The 25340-nt window shown below is 37.1% G+C and overlaps 2 protein-coding genes across 5 annotated transcripts in view; one reads left to right on the plus strand and one right to left on the minus strand.

Moving 5' to 3' along the window:
- MCPH1 (microcephalin 1) overlaps positions 1–25340 on the minus strand; it is a 132392-nt gene that overhangs the window by 23445 nt on the left and 83607 nt on the right. The window lies entirely within an intron of this gene.
- The window catches only part of ANGPT2 (angiopoietin 2), a 43965-nt gene continuing 30636 nt past the window's right edge, over positions 12012–25340 (plus strand). For all 4 annotated transcript variants that reach the window (XM_050893466.1, XM_050893465.1, XM_050893468.1 and 1 more), the window contains exon 1: positions 12012–12551. In XM_050893466.1, coding sequence (XP_050749423.1) covers positions 12267–12551 — 285 coding nt within the window. In that variant the 5' untranslated portion in view covers positions 12012–12266. The remainder of the gene's footprint in view (positions 12552–25340) is intronic.

The following is a 25340-nucleotide window of genomic DNA, read 5'->3' on the forward strand; positions in this document are numbered from 1 at the left end:
TGTTACCTGAAGATGCAAAGGGAGCCATACTAGGATTTTTGGAAGACTCGAAGCTTATATTGAGTATTACCTTTGAAAATCTGACTGTCATTCACTTATGAACATTAAGCATTTTGAAGTTTTAACCATAAAGCATTAAATAGTCTAGAAAGTACAGAATACATGACTATTCCAGCTCAGAGACGTTGTTAAAAGTGGACTATAACAGCTGAGACCAGAGCAGAATATAAACATTAAAAACAGAATAAGGATTTAGTAATCATTTATTCCTCTGGTTTTGTTCTCTTGCCTGTATCTTTTCTTTCTGCTGGGCTTGGCAGATGTCCCACATAACAGGGGATGTCCTGTATTACACAGTCAAGTCTTGTGTCTCCTATGAAAAGCATATGGGGCATGGCTTTCCACATATTTTCATAGAAACCAGACTGCTTTTCAGATGCCTAGTAAACTGGAAAAATGATGCAGTGCATACATGGATAAAACCTGCATGTACAGCAGATGCAGTAGCGACTACAGTGTATTTGATGTCTATGTGCAGAGCTGTTACACAGTTCCAAACTGTCCTGAATTTCAACATTTAGCATTTAGGACTCACAACTCTACTTTTATAAAAGAAGACTAACGGGGGGGGGGGGGCGGGGGCAGAGAAAGACAAGATAAGAAACCCTCTCCCCCTTATTTCTAATCCTGAATACCTTCATTTCTGTTTGTCTTCTATGTATTAAAATTACTTCATTCCCCCAGCTGTAATATGGGGCTATACTTACTAAACCATCTGCCACTTCATTTTTTGGAAACAGATGCCTCATTCTGACATAGAAGAGCCAGCAAAGAGATGGAATTTGATGAATGAGCATTTAATGAATTTACGAACATTGAGAAATCAATGAGAGGGAACCAAGTTTCAGTTACTGTAAAGCCTGATTCTCATTTGGATCAGCCATGAAAGCCAATATTTTAACTAGTGGTGACACCTCTTGAAAATACCTCCAATTGTTTAACTAGTCTAGTGGATGTTTGGTGAGAAATCTGTGTCTTTGAAAAAAATCCTCACTGTGTAAAGTTAATGCAAATGGCAACTGGTTGAGGATTCACATGTTCTGGTTTACTTTTAAAATACACTTTTATTTCAAATAAAGACAGTTCTTGGCCACTGTTCATGTCATTAACAGCTTTAAAAGCCTTGGGCCATCCTCTATGAGCAGACACAGGGTATCTGCAAATTATAATAATGGAGAACAGACCCACATTTTGTTTACTTCAGCAGCTTCTGACCATTGTGCATGCTAGACATGTCAGAAAAAGGTTCTGACTGATACTAGAAAAGCCTTCTAAATGAGAGGCCCACAGTTTGCCCTTAAAGCATTGCTTTTTTCTTAGTCCTCCAGGCTATCAGTTTATTGAAATCACTACCTTAAAAGTACATCTTATTTTTCTTTATTGGGTGTACTGCAGTCTAAAATTGTGGGCCAGCAGAGTTAGGTAAGAGGTGGGTGAGTGCAGATTTTCCTCCACCCTGTTGCAGAACTGGCGAGGTAAAACATATGAAAGGAGCCCACTTCACATAGAATAAATGTTCCAAAATAGAGTTTTTAAAAGTCAGAAAATAATCTGTCTCCAGTTAATAAAACCCAAGAGCAGTCTGATTTTGATATAAACTTTGTGGCTTGCTATGTTGATGATGTCTGTGAAGTGCATTTTTTACATTATTCATTGTGAACATGTTTAAATAAGTATTATTTTTTAAAAAAATCTGAAAACAAAAGTAGCAATTAAGCTATTGGCAGTTGAGAATAATTTGTCTGGTTGTAAACATCTCAGCCAAGCAGATTCACACGTGGGCAATAATAGTCTATGAAGCACAGTCTCACTCTGATGCTTTTAGTAAAAGGATTAATTATATTCTTTTGCACATCACTGGTAGAATTAATAATATAAAATGAAGTTGTTCCACTATTGCAATGAAATCTAAAAACATAATAATTTTCAATATTAAAACCATTGCTGCATTATATTGAAATAATTGTGTTTAGCAGTTTGTAGGCATTAATATTAGCTTGTGGCCAACCGTTTTAATTTCATGGCTGTGAGAAAATGCAAGAATTATTTCAAATATATTAATTATATTTTTATCATCTGAAGAGGGATATTTTTTCTATAAGCACTTTTCACATGGAGGTCCAACATAAACATTTTTCTTTCTTTCAGCAAAGTGATGAGGTTTAATGAGAGAAATTAAGGGGTGAAAAAGGTTATTAGGTCACTTAATTCTTACTGCTGCCAGTACAGGATTTTCCTTTACATATTTCAGTGTTTTGCCCATCTATATTAAATTACTCATGCAAGAGGGATTCCACTGCTTCTCATGAGAGGCTTTTCTACAGCCTCATAGATCTTAGCCTCAGAAAATATTTCTTTATACTTGGTATGAAATTAAAACAAAGTTTAGGCCATGACTCCTAACCGTTTCCCTGTCTGCTGTAGTCCTGCCTGGAATACTTCACAGCTGGCTGAAAACTCAGTCCATTGCTAGCCCATCCTTCCTCGCCATGGGCTGCAACGGGGTTCCAGAACAGGCACTGCCTAAACATTTCAACTGACATTTACCAAAGGTATGGTGCTCTTAACCTTGAAAAATGTGCCTACAGCATAAAAGAATTATCTCTCCAGGGTGAATAATCTATTTAGGCCCAATTTCTTGGTGGACTGTTTTTTAATCAATTCATAGTCCAAGTGAATCCGTTACTGAAAGAGATGAAAGTCAAAACAATAAAGTTCAGATATAATAGTCCGAAAATTGTAATAAAATGAAAAAATACTGATAATATACTAACAACAGCACTTTAAGTTGAGACAATGAAACACATCTGAAATCTGGAAGAACCATCACTTCTTTCAGTAAGTCAAATGAGAACTTTTAGCAAAAGACAAGAAATCAGGTGGTTTTATCCTCAGTTTTCATCACCTTCTGCAGAAAAGTGGTTTGGAAAAGGTTCCTGGCCTTCCCATGCAGTTTACAGCAACAAGGTTTTTACAATAAGAATGAAGCCAGCATTTGTACTGTCTAGTGAACTTCATGACATTCATTTCACCTAACTTCAGGCACTTTCATCTGAGCTTGTTACTCAAGAGTTCCCTTCTGATGAACAGAGAGAAATCTCTGTGACTTTACAAGGAAGCCTTGGGTGACCTGATCTTTGTATTTAATCAAAGAAGGCCACCTTGACACTCTATGCAAGGATATAATCTTCATTAACAGAAGAGGAAAATATTCTAAGCTGGCTGAGTTAGGAGATATTCTTCTAATTGTCATGGCATCATCTAGTAAATATTTTAACTTTAATCTATGCATTTTTGTTCTTAAAAATGATACTTGAGTGGGTGAACAGGCAAAGGAAGGCAGAAATTAGTAGAATAACATCAGCTGATCATTAATTTGATGAATTAGATATAAAGTTATTTATGTTCAAGAAAAATGCTATTCACTGGACATTGCTATTAGTAACATCCCACAGGCTACAGCCGAAGCAGTAACAACTGATAATATATCATGTCACACTAAAGGTGAAACCTCATTAGTTATTTAAAATATAATTTGATCACAGATTTGACTGAAGATATTGACTTAAAAATCAAGTGAGAACATACAACTACAAGCAAGACCTTCTATAATCAAGTTTAAACTGAAGCTAGTAAGCTAAGATTGAACTATTTGATAGGACTTGTAAATATAAGTCAGTTTGGCTGTGGCTAGCCTGAATGGGGAGTCACGTTCAAACAATACGGACATCTCCAATGAGAGTCTCCAAATTTCCTATACATGTATTTCTAGTCGGACAAAATAAAGATTTTCAAAGATTTGAATTTTCTCTGTGTAGTGAAACTACTCAAGTAATAATTCAGATTTAGATAAAGTGAAAGACCAGTAAGAGGACTTTCTAATTCATTTGTGTTGGGAAGAAAATATACCATTTTAATGATAGGTTATCAAATCTCGTAAGAGATTTGATCTTCTGTACACATTCCACTGGAGATGGAGGATTATTTTTCCAGCAAATGATTTATTTGGAGAGATAAAGAACAGACTGTTACTCAGCCAGTGAGGTACTTATGTTAATATTTACACAGCAATAGAAGTTTCACTAGATGGTTGTATGGAGGCAAGGAGTCCAAGCTCAAAGGAGCCCTAATCTTAGTATCAGCATGCAGGTAATCTTTCTCCTGTCCCATCAGGGGTTCTGATGCCTCACTAACCAGGGAAAAAAATACTTTAGTTCCTTCCTTTGCTCATACAGCAGTAAGACCAACGATAAAAAGAATGCCCAGTTTTTTGGCAGAATCAGCAAGAAGGTGGGCACTGTTTTTGAGAACCATTACTGAACTATGTTTATTAGTATTGAAAAAAGTGAAGATTTATCTTTATGGAGTGCAAAAATAGTTTGCAGTTGCTCTGTCATCTTCAAATTACACATCCATAATACAGTTCAACAAATATGAATATATGAAAATATGCTGCAAATATTTTTCTTGCACTCTCCATAAAAAGGTTAGCGTATGTACTGTATTTTTTTCTTGAGGGAAACAGATGTCAGGAACTAGGTACCTTACTGTTGCCATAAATGTCCTCTCTCTCTCTGAAAGCTTTGTTTATTCCTCTTACACAGTTTCTCACTTCCTTTTCATTCTCTCTTTGACATCAGTTTATCTTTGAATTCAGATTCTTAACTTGAACATGCTCTTCGGAAGTATGACATGCTGTTATTATCAAATAAGTGTGCTATTACCAGATGAGAGAACCTTCCGCTAACCTGAATGACTGCTTACAAGAGGAAGGGTTTAAATCACAGGGACTGTGGTTATTTGTAAGGCTAGATTACTGTCAACTGCTTAGACATTTTAAAAATACATTCCTTTAAACAAACGGCATATGCATTTTTCTTGAAGATGTCAGTAAGGCAGATTTCTCATTTTCCGAAAGCCTTCTGGATTCTTTCACACTCTGCTGCCTTTTCACATTAACGTAATACAACATTCACATTACACAACAAAAGTCAAAACCTTACACAAAGATTTTAGGTTTAAATTACCCAAATGCACAAAACTGTAATTAAAAAGACATTTTTCAAAGAGCATATAAACAGTATATGAGCATATAGAATATCTGTTAATTTTTTCACATATAATTCAATAATGAAGAGTAAATATGCATGTGCTATAGAAACAACTTTTAAAAACAGGTTTTAAAGGCCTTACTAGAGCTAGTTGCTACACATTAGCACACAAGTTATTTGATTCAGTTTCAAACCGATGGTAACCTGTTTAAACAAGTGCTGTATTATGTTTTGCCCAGTATAGGAGATAGACAGGGCACAGCACTTAACACTGTCAAAGATATTCAGCAGTCCAATTGTAAGATCCTTAACATTAGCTGTAATTTCCATGTTAATTTTGAACTCATGCTATTTGAGTTTAAGATGTAATTACACTTGTTACCAGTTGTCATCACATAACGCTGAAGAGAATGAGCACAGCCTTTGGGCACTATAGCCAAACAATATAAAAATGTTAAGGAGGAAGGATGTATAGCAACTATTCTTCATAATCCTGGGACTCACTTCCTACTTCTGTATGTGGATCGTTCATCTTTCAAAGATTTAAAATAACATTCATTATTAAAAAATGCTCACAGTGAAAGAAACTACCATCTGTCCTACAAACAGGAACTTCATTAATGCATTGTGAGAATCTTCTTAGGTATCTGCATACATTATTTGTATAGATTACAGTTTTATAGATATTTGTGTATTCTACTTTAGATATGCCTTGAAAATTTGGATTGACAAAGGAAATCACTATAAAAGTAATAAAACAGTAAAAAATAAGAAGCATTTTGCATTTAAGAAGGTTTTGGAATGTGGAAGTGATAATGACAGGAATTTCAAAAAACATTCATTCATGTTATCGTTGTTGCTCAAGATGTGATACCACAAAGTCCCAATCTAAATTAACATGACCGATTATATTTTAGGTATGGTGGCATCTACAACATACTAAGCATATACACATATAAGTATGTATATATAAAAGTATATAATTTATTTTAATGTTAATATAATCTCAGTTGAAAAGCCTTGAGCAAATGTTATATAACAAAAGTGGGTTATCAAAATAAGCCTATAAGTGGAAAATATGGTCACGTTAAATGTCAGATTAACTGAGAAAAGACATCCCAAGTATAACCAAGACAGTCCAAGAAAGCCAATCCAGTCAGTGCCTGCAAAGTAAGCAATGAAGCTGACATATTTGGTAGGAGAGGTGCTGAATTTAGAGCTTCCAAAAATGAAAACCAATTAGAAGCAATTAAGTAGATAGTCTACGTGTGTGAAGCTCTGACAGTTGTCTAACAATTCTTATGAAAATAAAGTTGAATGTAATTTACTAAGAGAGGCAGAACTAATATAATAATCTTCATAAGCAAGTCACGTTTCCAATGTTATGGAGAAGTCAGACAGAGTATGTTACAAAATTCAATGTGTTATGATGAGGATCAGCATAGGAATTCTAGAGACATTCATAAATGCATAGCATCAAAAAAAAGGAGAAAATAAAATGCCAAAGGAACAAAGGGATATAAACATAACTTGCAGATCATAGATTTAAATGCATTGAAGGACAGTGGCAGTATCAACTGTGGAAGAGAAAAAGGGGCTAGCACGCAAGCATTTCCAAGGGAAGATACAAAGTCTGGTTTTGGCTGCATTATGCTTTCACTAATGGCGTGACATCCAGGAATGGATTGGATGTTACAAGGCAAGATGGCAACAAACAGACTGAGTCACCAAGACAGAGTGGCAACTGAAATTTTCAGTGGATCAGATTATTTAACCTCTTGTCCCTTCAGCAAAAGTACAATATGAGAATTACTGGGTAAATGCCCTCCCTTGAAGGAAGGGCACTCAAAGGAGATGTGAGGGAACGTCAGAGACGGAACATAAAGATGACTATGAATTCACAAGATGTTACACCAGATGTTCTGAGTGACTAGAAGTAAGCAGCAGCTGAGAAATTGAGGGGAACCCTGAGATTTTGTTAAAGAAGTCATGAGAGACCGGTGGAGAAGTTCAGACTGAATAAAAAGGATAATAGGCAAATGGTGGGGAAAGGAGGAATGATTGGTAAGATATTACCACTAATTTTAGAAGTGCTAAAGAACTGAACTATGGGTCTTGATGAAAACAATTTGTTTTGGCTTATCAGAAAACATAATAATCTGGCACGTCTCTCTCTCTTTGAAAGAGAGTGGAAGATCTCAAAACCGATTAAGATTTTCAGCAGACTAAAAATCTAGTAGTGTCCAAGATCCTGTTCCCTGTTTTTTAAGTTACGAGTTCATGAGTCTTGTCCTTGTTGACATTTGTTCCTGAGAAACATGCTAAAATACTCCCAGTGAAAGAAAATATTTTGAAGCCAGCAAATGAAACTACCATAAACTAATATTAAAGTACCAGGAACCAAAGGTGGGGACTTAACATTGAGTGTCAAAATGTGAGGAATGTAAATACCAGGAATATATAAAATACTTCATTAATTTATTCCAAGTTTCAGATAATTTTTCATCTCAGATTTGATTTTGAAGTTCCATATTCTCACACTACAGCATTTTCATTTATACATGTAGAACAAATATCCCTATATGAATGCAACACCAAAACCTACTTGTTTACATTGTTCTGCCTTTATTTTGCACATATTTCATTACGTATTTTTCCATTGCTAAAACAAGAAAACTGCTGAAATGAGAACTTGCTTATCTACTAAATCAACATCTTGAAAATTTTAGGTGGCAAAGTCTGCAGATAGCAGACTAAAGCCAAGTCAACATTTTCTTACATTACCTCAAAAACTTTTATGCTTCCTTTTCTATCAGAGATCTCACAAGATCTCTGTATTTGCCTGTCAAACAGAAGCTGTGCAGCTGTAAGTAAAATGATTATTGGAAAGATAATGTTAGTGGTATTCAGGCATCTCTCTCAAAGCAGCTTAGTCATATGCTGTATGGAATAAAAACAGGATTGGCTGAGTAAGGGAATTCACTGTTTCCCAGGAAAGGAAATTGCCTGCAACACATCTGGCAAAATGTTCTAAATGTTTAGTTTTGACAAAATATACATTTCAGCTTTTCTTATAAGGTGAGTTCTGTAGAGTGGGTATCTTCTTTCTAAAAAGGGAAAGATCTAATTTGTACTTTAAATATACCAAGCCACTATTTGCTGTTTTATGTCAAATACTATATACACTCAGCTATAAAGGAAGCAGGGAATCACAGGCTAAGCAGCTATATTTCAGTTTGCAGAATAAATGTACCACTCCATATCGACAGCAGAAATAAAAGATGAAGAGAACAATGAACATTAAAAAAAACACCGAAAGGAAGCAACTGGTCTGAATTACAACTTTTTACTCAATTTCATACTGGCATATATGAAGATTCCATGCCAAATTATTTACATTCCTTCCTACTTCAACATGTCTAACAATGAGATGTTCCTTCTCGTAACTGACGGGAGACAGATCTTCTCTGTCATTCAGCTTTTCTGGAATAAGCCCTGCCCTGCAAGCAGACTTGTTATTATGCCTCCGAGGCTCAGTAAAAAGGCTGTATTCAGGCATCTTCCTTCCTCCTCCTCAGTTTTCAAGGACAAAAATGTACTTAACTTGCCTTACTTTTCACACCAGTTTTCTAAATTTAGCTGTTACTACTTTCTTTCCCCCTGAACTCTGACTGGCTTTGACTCCCTGGGGAGGCAGAGAAGACCACTTCCTCCTCCACAGCTGGGAAAGCTGCTCCCAAAGGGATAGAAAGGGTGAAGGATCACAATCAAATGCTCCAAAAGATGCACCAAATACGGCACTATCTTGTAGTGAAGGGTTAAAGGGATGTATATTTATTTTGTTGGCAAGGTGAACGCTCACTAACTTTCTTAGGCAGTGGGAAAGAGCACTTCATTAAAGCAATATGAGTCCATTGGACCCAGATGGGGAAACATGAAAATCCTCCCTCAGTTATGTGTGTGTGTTGGGGGTTGTATTCCAGTTATTGCCCCTACAGCCTGGAATTATCAAGGAAAAGCTGGGGAAAACATTACCATGGTGAATCTCAGGGTGTTAGTCCAACAGCTAGATGAAAAGCACAGCAGAGTAGCTAACTGGTGGTGCCTGCTGTGCTGGTAAGGGTCTTCCATTAGTAATTTGTTGTCACTTCTCAGAATAATACCTGCACTTTCCATACCTTTTCCCTGAACTGCTGACAGCTGCCATAGCAACTGGCCATTCATTCATTCATTCAAAAAAAACCCCAACGACAAAACCCCACAAAAAAACAAACCCAGCCAAAAAAAGAGTAAAAGGTGAACTAGTTTCTCTTTCCAGTATTCATACAACCACAGTTCTCCCTAGTGGAGCTCCAAGATACAGCAAGCCTTGTTAGGCAGCCTCCAAGTTCAGTTTTGTTCCTGGCCCCATTACGGCTCAAGGGCCTCCCGGGGTCACGCATCGGCCTTTCCTAAAGGAAAACAGACTCCAGTGCAAACCTTTAGAGACACTCCAGTCCTCCTCAAACACCCAGCAAAACTGAGCTGCCAGATTACGTTGGTGATCTGACTCACTAGTGTGGCATACAGATGGCAAGCTTCAAGCAATTCAAAAACTATCGATTTAATCAAGCCTCTCATGGAGATCCTGTCTAATGAATTCTCAGCATCCCTTAAATCTTGTCTTTTACATATGTACAGTCCCTTGAGTAGAGGTCTAATAATTAAAAAGAAAACTTCTAAAAGACTACACTGGTCAGGCTCATCTTTACCTTTAATATCTAACTAATGGATTAAAAAAATCCATTAAAATATATTCAGAAAAATTAGGATTATCCTCCAGTTCTATCTTATTAGTAGACAGATTCTTTCAGGGCTGGAGCAATCTTATTTTCAGCACTACTCTATTGGGGGCCCTATATTTTTGGGCTAGCTGTGAGAGGAAAAGAAAGCAGGGAACAGACCAATTTAAGGACAAGTACAAGTCATCATAGGAAATTCTCGTTAAACTTAGCAAATTATTAAAAATACTCAAATAACAGAAAATATTGAATTTGAATGTCTGATTAGATACCTAGAAATGCTTCACACAGTCTAGTGTATAAATCTAACCCTACATGCTGTCTTCATTGGATAATAGTAGGTTTCTCAACTACCTTGCAAGAGACTGTTATTCACATGGAATTAAACATCCTTTCAAAGACTTCAATACACTGAAAAGCAGAAATCGGTATACAGAAAGCTTTTGAAACTTCATTAACCATGCAGGTAGCTGTCACATTAATTTGCTTTGCTATTGCAATACAAAGTTGAAGCGATGGAGAATGCATAATTTGTATGCCAAACTCTCCAAATATGTACATTTTGTAGAAAATAATCTTGACTGTATCCCAAGTTCCAAACATATTCCTCCATTTCCTCTGGCTGGAAGGATGAACTATGGCAGATGAATACTCCACAGGAAAAAAAATCTGACAAATTAGTTCCACAGGTCACAGTCCAAGTATAATTAGAACCTTTCTGGAAGTCTCCAGAATTGAATTCTAGATATTTTCCCTTCCAGAGGTAACTATGTAGTATGTAAAGAAATCCCAACAGCTTCCAACAATGTAAGGCATGCATTTTAGCTGCTACAACTATTTTTGACAACCCCTGAACACAACTTCCATGATTTAAAAAGTAAAAGCCACATTAATACACTATATGAAATATAGCAAGTTGTGTAAGAAAGTCTGTCCCAAGACATCCCAAGGCACGCTGGGATTTTCCTTGCATAAGAGAAACTGTGGTCTGTAATTCATGTTAGTTTGACTAGCATGGTATTCCCTTTGTTTATTTTAATTAAGAAAAATCTATAGCTTCCAGATCCAGACCTAGCAAAACTCTCAGGCAGTTTGTCTTCAGGAGTCAGTATCCTATTGTGCTGGTTTCAAGAAGACATTTTCTGAAACAGAGAAGTAAACTTTTTCAAAATTTCAGTGGAATCAACTCTGTCCCAGGGTTGGTAACTTGGTTAGTAATTTTCCGCTTTTTTAAGATCGCTGATCATTGCAGAGAACATGGGAGTGGGAAGTAGGGGGAAGCTCCTTTTTACTCTTACATATACATTTCAAATACTTACTTTATTAGAGTTTCCCTCACCTTTTACGGGTATTTCCCACTTCCAAGGGCACAGAATTGGGCAGACAGGAAAAAAAAGCCTTAAAAAAAAAAGGCAGGCTTGAAAATGCCTAACTCTTGGAAGACATGTCTAAAAATGAGTATTCATCTCAGAGATTCAGTAAAATACAAAGTCTGTGTTCAACTGAAAACTTTTAATTAAAACCCCTCTCTTGTTGTCTTTGCAAGGACGTGCCCAAGCCTGCTTTTGTATGCTTAGGACAGTGTCTTTCTCTGTAATTACACAATGCATTAAACACAAACGAAATTACATCTTGGTTCAGCACATTTAAAAAAAAAAAAAATTCTTTAAGAAGAACAAACAAGCCCAGGAACTTTTTTTTTTTTTTTTTTTGGGACAGCGTTTAAAAATGATTACCACCACAAATAATTTACAAGCATAGTTGGAGGCTATCGGAACTGATTGCTCTGTCTAGGAAATTCTTAATTAGAGCCGTGCTGCAGGAATTCGCAGGGGTCCTGTTGCTGCCGGCTCCTCCCTGGGGTTTCCTCTCGCTCCGCGCCGCCCCGCGCAGCCCCGCGCCCGGGCCAGCGCTCTCCCTCCGGCCCGCGCTGCCAGTGACACCCAGCCCCCCCCCCCCCCCCGCCTCCCCGCAGGCAGGCGCTGGCGGAGCCGGGAGGGAGGAGCAGCTCCGCTCCACATGTCTTGCCTGCTCTTATCAACTTCTGATATAAGGGAAGGGAAGTGATTGATTCGGGTACCGGGGCCGTAAAATCTTGGCACGGGCGAGGAGAAGAAAGCCTCGGGGCTTGTGGGCCAAGTCCCCCAGCTTGGAGGGGACTGCTTTTGCTTTCCGCATCTGACAGCTCAGGGCACGGCGGCTGGGGAGAAGACGGCACGTTTCCAGTTTGCAACTAGGAGAGTAAAAAAGCCCAGCCCTCATTCAGACGGCACATGGCAGCAGAGCGCTCAATTTCAGCGCAGGTTAACTAGGTCTGGGCTCTCGCTAGCGCGCTAAAGCACCCTAGGTTTGCTGGGTTACCGCAGGAATTAAAATGCAGCTGACTGTTTACTTCTTTCTGGGCTGCAGTATTTTCTTAGCTTCAGGATACAACTCCTTTAGTAAGAGCATGGAGACGATAGGCAAGAAGCAGTACCAGGTTCAGCATGGGTCCTGCAGCTATACCTTCCTTTTGCCCGAGACGGACAACTGCCGATCGTCTACTTCTTACGTGTCCAACGCAGTGCAAAGGGATGCACCTTTAGATTATGATGATTCAGTTCAAAGACTGCAACTACTTGAAAACATCATGGAAAACAACACCCAGTGGCTAATGAAGGTAGGATAATATAATTTCTATTCTAAAAATCTTGTTTACAACATCCTGTTACCTATTTCATTGTGGGTTTTTTTTCCTCTAACAGTTTCTAAATTCACAAAATGCATTACCTAAACTAAATTTCTGAATTACCTTTCAATCAAAAAGTTGTTTTGAAGTCTGAGAACATAATTTTACTGACTAGAAAGGAACAGAGAACTGCACTGTTCTGCAGAGCTCGTGCTTTAAAGTTTGTCATTACATTTGAGTTGCTTGGACAAATAGTAATTATATACGCAGGCAGACTGCGAGCATGTCTGAAATTTCTGACATGAAAGAACCAGCTACTAATTTACAATTGGCTGACAAGGGCTATTTTCTCTCTATTTAAAGAATGTAGAATGTACCTTTATCCGAGGCATGTTTGAAAAATGTTATTTGAAACATGATTTCAAAACTTGCATGCAGAAATTAACATACTAAGCCCCACTGATAAAGTATCGTAATTCTAAGAAAAGACTGCAAGTCTGACTTGCAGTGAAATTAGCCTAGTGAAGTGACAGAATTTCAAGAAAGTTCATTAGCGGATATCCTTTGCATCCTGTAACATTTCCACCCAAATGTACAATATTCAAGAGAAAAATATTCTGGAAAAGGTGTTGCAGATACCACATAGCTTCCTTTAATGCAACTCCATTGCAACTAAGGGAAAATGACATGTTTATTGCCAAAGTGGCAACATTTGTAAAATTATACCTGAAACAGCAGAAAAAAATTTATACTGCATATATTCTTAATACTACTGGAGAATAAACCTGATCACTATTCCACGTTTTTATAGAAACTCATTTGATTCTAAATGCTATACAGTTCAAGAGATTTTGATTCAATAAACCTTTATTTCACTGCTACCTGAAAAAGTGTGATAGTATAGTTTAATTGCATAGTAAATTTATGAGTGTTTACATTTCATGCCAAGATGCCTACCTTCTAAGCAATAAATATTTTGAGGACTTAACTGAGCAGTTGACATAGTATCTCCCAATTAGTGTTCCAGTGATGTCATAAGGGTTTTTTCATAAAGAAAGAAATATTTGTTGCGAATGGAGAGAATTCACAATTCTCTACAATGAGTAGCCACTTCTTACATGACTGTAAAATAATTTTGCATTAGGGTTCACTTCTCTCATCAGTTACAAAGTTAGAGAACTAGCATGATATAACCAAAGAAACCTGCTGGTGAATTTGTGTGTGTAAGAAACAGAAGTCACACTTCAAAGCAGAAAGCATAGTGTTGTCATCTACCTGAAAATGAACCTTGAAGCTTAAATCCAAAATGCGTACACTTGAAGGCTGCAGTGTGGGCCTCTAAATCTGTCTTTACGGGTTTGGGATGCTTAACTTAGACACCCAAATAATGTCAGTTCAGTAGCTTTTGGTTTTTTAATCTCACAGGCAAACATACTTCCCTCCACATACTTACTTACCTTTCTACTTATTAATTTACAGTGCTCACTATTGTAATGTTAAGACCAACATTAACAGATGTGCAATGCAGGATGAAAAACACACAAAGTAAAACCAGTCTAATCTACCCAGCTGCTAAGCAATTTCCTAACATAAATAGTAAAATCACACACAAGACTCCAGTGCTAAATGCCACTTAAGTAGGCAAACAGCATCATAAGTGGCATCAGGTAAACAGAAACCAGTAAGCAAATTCCAGCATCCTTATTTAGTAAAAACTATGCTTTTTCCTGTCAGTCCCTGGGAAATCAGTTACAAGAGGAATAGGATAAGTATATCTAACCCATTCCTTGGGGGATCAAAAGGCAGATTCTGTTTTACAAGATAGAGAAATGTTTCTTTTATTTGAGCAGATTTCCAAATAAGATGCTTTAGAATAGCCTGATTTTTTTCTAGCTGTTCCACAGCTAAACATCCTGTAAAATAACTGCTGTTTGCCTTTTTCACTATTTTAACACCTGCTCTTTATGTCATCTGTTTTGTTCACAAAGAGACTCCAACAAAAGTAGCTTTTCCTCAGATTTGCTTTGCTAGAGACACCTGGTCTGCAAGTGAAGATGAAAAGCAAACAATAACCTTTAAAGTCGCTTACAGAGTTGCTGTTTTTTTAAGGTCACTAATACACATTCCTAGGTTCATATTTCGACTTACCAAAATATAATGCTAGATCAGTCAAGGCAGGGCAAAAAAAAAATTGTCCGCTTAGTTTTTACACTGTATTGAAAGTGTAATATAAGATTGGTTTTAAAAAGAATTTGACATTAACTTCTCAGCAATTGCACGAAAAACTGCTTTAGGTCTTGCTTTTTTTAAAAGTTATTTTTGCTCATTTAAGAGGCAGCACCTGTTTTGTTTTGAAGTTGTGTAAAAAAAAAAAGTACATTACAAACTTTTAGTGTGAATTAACCTTTAAACATTTTTCCTGAAGTATTGCACATCCCCAAACATTTTTACACTCCTCCCCCCCTCCTGCCTTTAATCCATCAACTAAAGGAAACATTCTGTTTCTGAATGAACACTAGGCTGTATGAATGGAACAGCATGGGAAGCGTGCGCTTCATCTAGTTAATGGACAAACACAATGGGAAGAAAATGAGTTACGTAGGTCCAGGTTCTTTTCTGATCTGCTCCCGCATAGAGAACAGAAGACTTCGTTCTACAATTGCTACAAATTGCTGCTTCATGAAAACACATTTTTTTTGGTCTGAACTGTATTAATGCCTTATGCCACTACTGTACGTACCAGACATAAAGCTGGAGAATGTCTTTTCAAAAGCAGATTATGTTTAAGTGTTCAGATGACATACTAGAACAAACCATTATTCCACCTAATCTAGTGTTTAGCAGTAAGCCAGTAAGCGATGCTGTAGAGCAAAGGCCAAAGCCCTAGATCAACTGTGCAGCAACATACCTGAAATGAACTTTCTTCTTTGACTTTCCCTACCTTGGGATCAATTTGTATATTGAAGTGTAAGATTTTTTCTAATGTGCATATGGGCAGGGAGAACAAATCTCTCAATAATAAGATTTTCAACTAATTTGAGAGGATAGCAGATTGGTATACAGCTGAGATACAAGACTGGAAATTTTAAATGTAGACATGTATGTTGACTATTTTACTTCAGAATTTTTTTATACAAAAACAACATCAGGTTTTCAGATATTCGTAGAAGACAGGCAATTCCCTTAAGTTCCACAATTAAACAAATCTCTATCTGAATTAATGGCAGCTTTACCATTTGGATCACGGCATTTCTACTCAAGGAACTGCATTTTTTCAGGTATTAAGACATTGAAATAACTGAATGCTGACTTGAATTTACTTCTTAGTACATAAACTAGATCCTATGACTCAGGAGATATGACTCTGTCCAAAGGAATAGTGTAAAAGAAACAGGTCATATTTTCTTAGTCTTTCCTGTTATTAACAGCTGAAAACAATGTATGATCAAATTGATTATAGCATATGGAATATAGGTAATTTATTTGTAGTTTATCAGCAGATCAAAAGACTAGAAAATAAAAGTCTGTGCCAGGAGTCAACATTTAAACCTAAGACCAGAACTTCATCCTGAACTGTCCCAGCAGACTAGGAGGGGGACGCTTTGCTGATAGAGATGCAGTATCTTTGGATACTCTGAACTGAGATTTGTTTTTCCTTGTCATGATATCCTGGAAGCTAAAAACCCTTTGTCACTTTGAAACATGTTTTTTCCCTAAGCACAACAAAATCAGATGTTTTAAGACATATGGGAATGAATGCTTATAATTTTTGATGAGTAATTACCAATGAAAGGTTATAATTATCGCCATACTTGTACTGAAATTCATATCTCATATACAAAAAGATATTCTGACGTACCGTCATCCAAAAATGTCTGCACAGAATGGACAAGGGACAAATACATTGTACAGTGTTGGATTTTGAAGTACGCAAGAAATGATTCTGACTCTGAATCAAGAGCTGCATTCCTTTCTTAAGTAATGCATCTGTTTTCACTTATTGTGAAAAGTGCTTGTTTCTGTCTATCAACTATGTATTTGCTAAGCAAAAGAGCACTGGCAGGACCCAAAAGAAAATGCCTTTTTACTTTCAGATTAGTACATGTTACCGGATAAAGTTTCTACGCTGGTTTAAATGATATGACTATTGTTATATCTCCTGTAGGTAAATTTCTGTGAAACGATTTGAAATGACACTTTTGCATGTGTTTAAAAACTATGTTGTAAAGACTATTTCTGCATAATTCCACAAATACCAAATTGGTGATACAGGTATGAAGTAAAATCAACAAGAGTAGAGATTTTCTTGTACAGTTCTACAAGACAAAATTGAAGTTGAGAGCTCACCATCTCCAAGATGTTATCAGTAAAAAATGTGATAACCAAACAGAGGCTTGTTTTACTGAACCACTCTCTTACTAGCATTCAACATATATTTTCATGTGCTTTGTTATTAATATGATCATAAACTTATCATCTTTGACTGGTCCAAACAGCAAATTGGATCTCCATTAATTATTGACATCAAGTGCTTTATTTTTCTTCTTTTTTCTCTTTCTTCAAGTGCACACATAGGAAATGATGAGCCTGGAGATGCTTGAATTGACAGTTTCCAATCCTTTTTGTTTGCATACCCACTTAACATATAAAACTTAACAGCATAACCTTTAGAATATCTTAGAAACTTTTGCAGAGAGACTGCGGTTCAGACTGGTGTTTCTTTTACAGACAATTATCTTGTTACTGCTCCTTTTTTGTTGTTAATTATGAACAAATTCAGTAACATGCATCTCCCCATAATTTACATGGGAAACAATTGGTATCATTTGCTTGATTGCTAATCGCAAGAAACAAGCTATCATGTATGTATTACTTAGAATGGAATTTTGCCTAGAAGACACAGATACCTGTTTCTGACCTTCAAAATACGACATCTGGTATCTTCAGTGACTGTATTATACTGTCCTTTTCATACTACAGTATTTGAGTTTTTGAAAATATACCACTTTATACATTATTTGATTTACAATACTTCTTACAGTAAACTAAGGCAGCTTAGTAAACCACTATTCATTTAACAACCTTTTACATACTTTAATGCAAGAACCTCCTGTTGCATCTGTTGTTTCATAGGATTTTACATAGCTTTGGCTGAAAGCCAGGATGGGGGCAACGTGAGACTGTCTTCCTCCACCATTACCATTATAATAGGGCTAGACATGCAAAATACTGCCAACTGATTTAGAAGACACAGTGTCAGATCTTAGATTAGGGTCTGCAACAGAGATATGCCACTCTTGGATCCGTCTCTGGAGCTTAGCAAAACCAGAGTTTCATCAGATGACTCAGTCTATCTTAATTAGCTCCCTAGAGTAAGTTCAGTCTGTCTCTTCAGCCCAGAAGAGAGAGAAATAGAGGAATGGAAAACTTAAAAGAAATACTCCTTGAAGAGGCAGATTTATTAGCACTGCTGAAGAAGTTGCAAAAGCTAGCATGCTGCACGGCCCTCATGCTGGCATACTACTTCGGCACTAAAGTTTGTAAGCCTCAGAATCAAGAGACAACAGGTAGAAAGTAGAAATGTGAACTAGGCTGCCAATATGATACGAATATATAGATAAACATTATGCTTCCCAGTTGTTAAAACAGCTTAGGTACAAGAGTCAAATCAGGACTGATGGCCTTTCCATAGAGTTTGGTGTCTCCCCATTCCCACATCCTGACAGAATCACAGAATCACAGAATGGTTTGGGTTGGAAGGAACCTTCAAAGATCATCAAGTCCAACCCCCCTGCTGTGGGCAGGGACATCTTCCACTAGATCCTGTTGCTCAAAGCCCTGCCCAACCTGGCCTTGAACACTTTCAATGATGGAGCATCCACAACTTCTTTGGGCAACCTCTTCCAGTGTCTCACCACCCTTATTGTAAAAAAATTCTTCCTGGAACAGAAGATGCAAGTTGTACTTCAGAGAAAAAGGGTTCTGGCATCTAGTTAGCAGTAAGATACTGATGGGAGCCTTAAGGATACCCGTACAGACTGCAGAAGGGAAAATGGGAGAAGATGGCTCTTGAATAAAAAAATATTTCAGGTATGTACTAGTGTATGAAACAAGGATGTCACACACAGAAAATATTTTGGTAGTCCAAATGCACCCTAGGAAATATCTCACTGGCAGTAACAGCTAAACCACTGAGAAAACAATTTGTAAGTGGACCATAAGTATCAATATAACCTTCAAGAAAAGGAGAGTTTCTATGGCACTGAATAAGAAGTTTCAGAAATAAGCACAAACAATTTTATCTGCCATTTTATTCTTTGAATTTCTCAGACTAGCCAAATATAAATTACAGGCAAAAAAAATAATAGGAGCATCAGATAATTTCATAGGGCAAAGCATCTGGAAAAAAAAAGGTATGGCACAGTAATTTAATACTTAGAAATGCCTTAGAGATATGGCACATTCCACAGTGGAACAAATTAAACCAAATAACCTCACACACACACAAAAAAAGTTAAAAGTGCTTTACAACTGGAAATACTGTGATCATTTAATTTCCTTTAACAGACATATCTCTAGGAAATGGGGCAGAGGAAAAAAGAATTGTATTTATTCTCTAGTGAGAATAAATGAAATATTGTTTGGTGAACTTAACGTCTATTCCAAGTAAACCAAGCTCAGAAGAAATGTTAAAGAATTCTTTAGGTTACAAAATCCAGATCCATGTTTTGTATAAAAAAAATCCCACACCTAAATAGTTCTGCAAACACTCACTGTGTCAGTTTTCAAGCTGCCTAGCAAAACACATTACTACTCCTTAAATGCCTTTTAAAAAAAAAAAGCTTACTATGTTCCAAATAATTACTGAAAATCCTATTAGTTTTTATCTGTTTGTGGAACAGGTTAACCCTAAAATGAAGATGATGTTTACAAAGCTCAGCAAACGTGTCCTCCAGTTTGTATGATTAGGAGATATCTGTCTGTTCTCATTCCAACTTCCATCACATTATGGCTTAGGCTGGACAGAGAGAGGGAAGCTACAGGAACTTTTCTGCTGTCTTTATACTGCCCATATGAAGCTTTATCAGTTTATCTAATAATCTTCCAGGAGCCTACTAAGGTCATAACAAGGTCTTACTGCTAAAAAGAGAAGGCTGATAGAATATGCAACCTTCTCTCTGTTAACATCTCTCTCTCTTAGTAAAAGTATGGATGGAAATCTAGTATTCTTCACAGAGTTACATTATTCACAGAAGCTGTAAGGAATGAAACATTTCCCTCTCTAGATGAGCGAATACTTCAGAATTCTTAGATGACAGCAATTTTCTTTCCAATTCAGCTGTCTCTAGAGATTCCTGTTAAACCCAAGCGGCATATAGTGTCCTAACTTTGCTCAAACTCCCTTTAATATTGTAGGGAAAAAATTATCTTTTCAGTTTTGTATTTGTATTCAGGTCTCAAGCATCATGATAGAGCTTAAAAAAAAGGAAACTATATAGGGTTCCTTTACCATCTGGGGAACAACATATCAACTTTCTATCATTGATTTTGGTCAGGGATTAAAATCAGTGCGTTGTGGTAACACAGCTGAGAGCTTAACAAACTATTTTATTGAATAGCTAGCTATGACATCTTATTATTTGCATTTCCAGAAGGGGGAAAAAAAAGCCTTGCTTGATACATTACAGCTCTGTCAATGTTAGCAACTGAAATTCTTTAAGAGGCATTCAATTTTTAGACTCTGTAGTACATTTTAATGATGTAATTATCAAGAAATTAAAAATAGCTACGTGCATTTCAAAAGCTGTGCTAAAGCATACATAAGGACCAGAGTAATTCAGTATAAAGTCAAAACTAGCATATTAGAGTATTCTGATGTGGTACAGCATAACTAATTACACAACTGTCATCATTTGAGCTACTTCAGAAGCAATGTTTTAGTGTGCTTTTTGAATAAAGTGTTTGTCAAAACCACATGAAAACACACTAGGCAAACGTTTGATCTTTAATTATCACTCCCCTTAATGGAACTTTTTGACAGGGAGAAAAATGAAAAGTTCTCATCTTTGGAGAAAGAAAAATTGTATAAATTTAAAAATGGTAGGATCTTCTTCAAATCTCTAGTATAAAAATGACTGAGCAGTGTATTATAAAGCCCTGTCCAAACAACAGCTCTGCAGACCTGTTCATTGTCACGCTGGAAGCATTAAGAGTCATTCACCTCGTGTACTCACGATATCAGCTACATCGCTATGCTTGCTTTTTGGTTCAGGCCTGCACCTGACGTGTGTGATCCTGGAAGGAAAAAGCCTCTTTTGTTCCATTCTGTCAGGGTGTGGGAATGGGGAGACACCCAGCTCAGTGGAAAGGACATTTCCTGGGCAATAGCCATAGCCCTTACCCCACCAGCAGCTACCCTACATATGATATGACGTCAGTGTACCGGAGGCCTGCGGTTCATCATATGATCTGATGTATAGTCTTACAATGAGGTATTTGAGTAAGCTGCAGGTGTAACCACCTGCAAGATACTAGTTGAAACCCACAGTTTCAAAGTGAAATATAAACCGGCCCCTTAAGGACAATGTGCCAATCGGTCAAGAAGCAGTAGCCTCATTTTTCCACGGTATCAGCTGTCAACTGACAGTCTCAGCTGTGCAAAAAGTCAACATTCAGACATCAAAAAAGCTGCAGATCAAGACTGAAATATATGTAGCAATGGAATATGCACTTGCCATACTTTCCTATTGCATTAACAAATATCCTGTCCATTCAGACAGTTCAATATTCATGAAAATTCCCTGGTGAAGACTTAATGAAACAATTTCCACGTTTTTGCTTTTCTTTTCAGAAAGCTTTTCTATAAGCAGGGTAATTCAACTATTCAAAGGGAATACCAACTTCCAGTTTCTTAATACAACTTTAGAAAAAATGGATAAAGTAGGCAAAAGACAATTTAAGTGAATGAGTAAAAACAGACAAAATCTTATATTTTTCTGCTTCTAAGGCACTGACTTAAATAAAACTAAGCTTCCTTGTGTGAGGTCTGAACTTTGACCATATTAACTCTGCCTGTGTTTTCACTTATGTTAAACTTCCATCCTGATGCCAGATTTTCTGTCAGATATAATGATTGCCTATAAAGTAACAGTAAATTAAAAAACCCTGTTGTAACAGCTACTGGAGCCTTACTGGGATTGTTTTCTGAAAAGTAGTCTGACATGATGAAACAAAGTTCAAATAACTAGAAGGTAAACCCCAAGACTAATAACTTAACCCTTAGAAAGAGTATAAACTGCAACAAGTGGAAACAATCTGACCTTGTTGAAATCTTACCACATACAAGCAAGGATTCTGACAACTACAGTTTACCAGCTACAGAAGAAAGTTTAAATATAGTTAATAATACCCTAATTTTTTCCCCTGACACATAAGTTTATTTGATTTGCATCTAGAGAAAACTTATCCATGTCTTGAGTTCAGCTTCTTTGTTATGGTAAACTTTATTATTTTAAAAAGGCTCTGAGGACAGCATACAAAAACCTAGCTCCACTCTAAGCAAGTAGAAAAATTCCCACTGACTTCTTAGTGAAACTGGTATTTCATCTGATGTATCTAAAAACTCATTTGACTCAAAAGGTGAAACTTTTTTTTTTTTTAAACTATTTGAAGTTGATAATGGAGTAAACCGGTAAATCAGACGTGTGCTTTAAGGCTTACTTCACATGGACTACCTCTAACTAATAAGAATGTTATTGGAATAGAAAAAAGAACGACAATTTTAATCACAAGGAAATACACATTTTCCTTTTCTTGTCCCTCTCAAGTCCATGTGGGAGTAACATTTCCCAAGAGTCTCATCCAGTCAAGTCCTTCGCACTCACCATTTTCCTCAGTGACTTTCGTTCCAACTTCACAATGTTTTTTAACCTTCAAGCCAAAGAGACAATTCCTTCCCTCAGCCGCCTTTAAGATCACTCTTCCAGCCCCCTTTTGCAGCTCACTGCCTTTATGAATTGCTATTCCTGACACATCCATTTTTAAAATTCTGCTCACGCAGATTCAGTTCCTACTCCCCCCCCCTTCTTCTTTCCCTTCTTTAAGACCATTCAGCTTCCTGGCCGTCCAGTCTGAACTCCCTTTTCTCTACGTCCCTTGTCATTCAGGATTCTCAGTTCTGGATTCTTTTATCCTCGTTGTTAAATTTCTTTTTAACCCTCACCTACATGCATACTCTCCTGGGTATTAAGACAGATCGCTTCTTTTTCTGGCTAGCTGCATGCAGTATCAATGACATTGTACTTTCTCCGTTGCTCGATGTGGTTACTCATCTTGAGAGCAGAGTCTTGCATCCAAGGGAGTCTCTGGAAAGTGCAATTAAAAGTCTCTCTTTTCAGTGGCCCATCCCATCAGATCTTGACAGACAGGGACAGTTTCCTCCCGTAAAATACCCATCCTACAGTGCATAGCTCTGGTTCTCAGCCATTTTTGCTGAGAGTTCCTCCTCTTCTATTATAATCAATGCCAATAGCATCGTTTGTTTTGAGAAGATCTGGCTCCGGTTTCTGGTCTTCATAGAAGGGCACCAACTGGCAGCTGCCTGGCTTCAGGCTTTCAGGAGCACTGATGGGAACTCGGCTCGAGAGGTGACTTTCCATCACCGCCTGGGTGCTCAGTGGGGCACCAGAGACAAAGAGGAACTTTTGGAAGCAATGGATGGAAAGACTTGGTTCTGTTCCAACAAACTAAACTGCCTGCCTTTAGATGGATAATCCTAGCTATTGAGGCAAAAAATGTATTTTTTATCAGGATTACATAATTTAAAATACTTTTTTTCTGCATCACACTCTACATTTTCTTCCTGCAATATGCTGCCTATACGTGCTGATCTTATTTCCAAATATTTGTGCTTGTCCACTCTTAACACAGTAGTTTCCTGTTTTATCTTTCAAGCATGGAATTCCTCAGAAGCTTTTGGTTTAAAGACTCTTAACTGTGCTAATGGAACAGCAAAGGGAAATACATAAGCGGCATTTGACAAGAACGTATCAAGATGCTCAGTTTTTTCACTAAGCAGAGGTGACCACCTGAGCTTCCCTTACTTAAGGCAGCCCTTAGTGCTTTCTGTAGCCACAGTCAAGTCCATTTTGGTTTTGGGGTCCTGCTTCCCCCGCTCAGTGTTTTGGAAGCCTCAGGGAAGTTCTCTGACAGGTCTGGTCTGGCAAGCAAGGAATTTTCAGACTGGTTATGAAAATGTAGCAGCTTTTCAGACACACCACCTCCCCTGACCACCTAGCATATTAGCAATGGAAACAGTGGAGAGAAAGATGCAGCATGTCTTATAAAAAGAACTACAGCACTTAAGAGAGGAAATTACCTGGGGGTTTTTTTTGCCAATGTACAGGAAAATCAGTGCGTGAGTTCTTAGTAGAGAAATTCAGTCCTTCAAAGCTGAAAGCAGCAGCTGACGTGTACTGTCTCAAAGTCTTGAGCATTCAAAAATTGGCAGGCCTTCAGCTCAAATGACTGGTTCTCTCTTGGTAGCATCATCATTGAGGCTTCTTTGTCAAGGAAAAAATCTTATAAAAGCTCCGTAAACTATATTTAGAAGCCAGTATGTTGCAAAGTTTAAGAACTACTCAAAATGCTTTCAGTTTCCTTTATTTGTGAAGTTTAAAAAAAAAATCTAATGATTTTTCATGCTGAAAGATGCTCTGTGAACACAGCTTTGAAACAGGAGACACCCAGTTTTATAGCTTACAAAAGGGACTAATTGTGTTCCACAGCTTCCTAACTAGTTTGATCCTTGAACTTCGAATCATTCTTCCTTCTGGTTGGAAGTGGAATGCAAGATGACTGCTTCCCTAGAAAGCAATGCTGAGAATGAACTGTGAATGCCTAGCTCTTTTTCACTTCCCCAATAACGTATTTTGAAAAGAGGAATTTGCTTCATATTTCCTCAAAAAATTGCACTAGGATTTGCTCCACCACATCATGAGCTATTCTCTAAAATAGGCTGTCCTGTTGAAAGAGGGATTCATAAAAAAATTCACTTGATATTGTAAGTTGAGATAAAAAAAGATAAATGGTTTCATATTAAGAAAAATCTGTGACAGATAGAAATTCACTAAAAATTTCGTAAAGTTTATAAGGAAGGCTACATAGCCAATGTCTTTCATGAAAAATGTCGTAAGTAGCCCCACCAGCATACCTGATAGTTTATTTCAGCTGCCTCTTGCTCAGTGGAATGGAAAAAATACACAAATGGGAAAGGATTACTTTAGATCTGGGATAGCATTATTCAAATGTGGGCTTTTTAGGGCAGAATCTCATCTTTACCCGAGTCTGGTGAAGTCCTTATTGCCTGATGGTAGCATGTAAGTACAAAATATGACTGAAAACGTGTAGGCTTGTCTCCAAAAAGTTTGAATATTCAATTTGTGAAATTATAGCCCAATGCTATAACCTAGTATTTAAAAATTAAATATCGATTGGAAGTATTTCTAATACTGTTCATAAATAAGGAATCCTAATTTTGAATGTTGGTGGCTTGTTGCACATAACGAGGAATATTTATTTCAGTGAATGGCAGAAACATCATTGGCTTCTTGTCTTCCTGGCTTCAGCGCTACTAAACTTCGGCAAAATGCCATTCATGACTCACACTATTTATTTATTTATTCTTTATTTTTAGACTAATGGGAACTTTATGAATTCCTTCCCTGATTTCTAAGAGAAATACCACTTAGCTGTGATCCTGAAAAACGGTGATTCAGAATC

Source organism: Gymnogyps californianus, chromosome 3, assembly GCF_018139145.2.
Source record: "Gymnogyps californianus isolate 813 chromosome 3, ASM1813914v2, whole genome shotgun sequence".
NCBI classification, from domain to species: domain Eukaryota; kingdom Metazoa; phylum Chordata; class Aves; order Accipitriformes; family Cathartidae; genus Gymnogyps; species Gymnogyps californianus.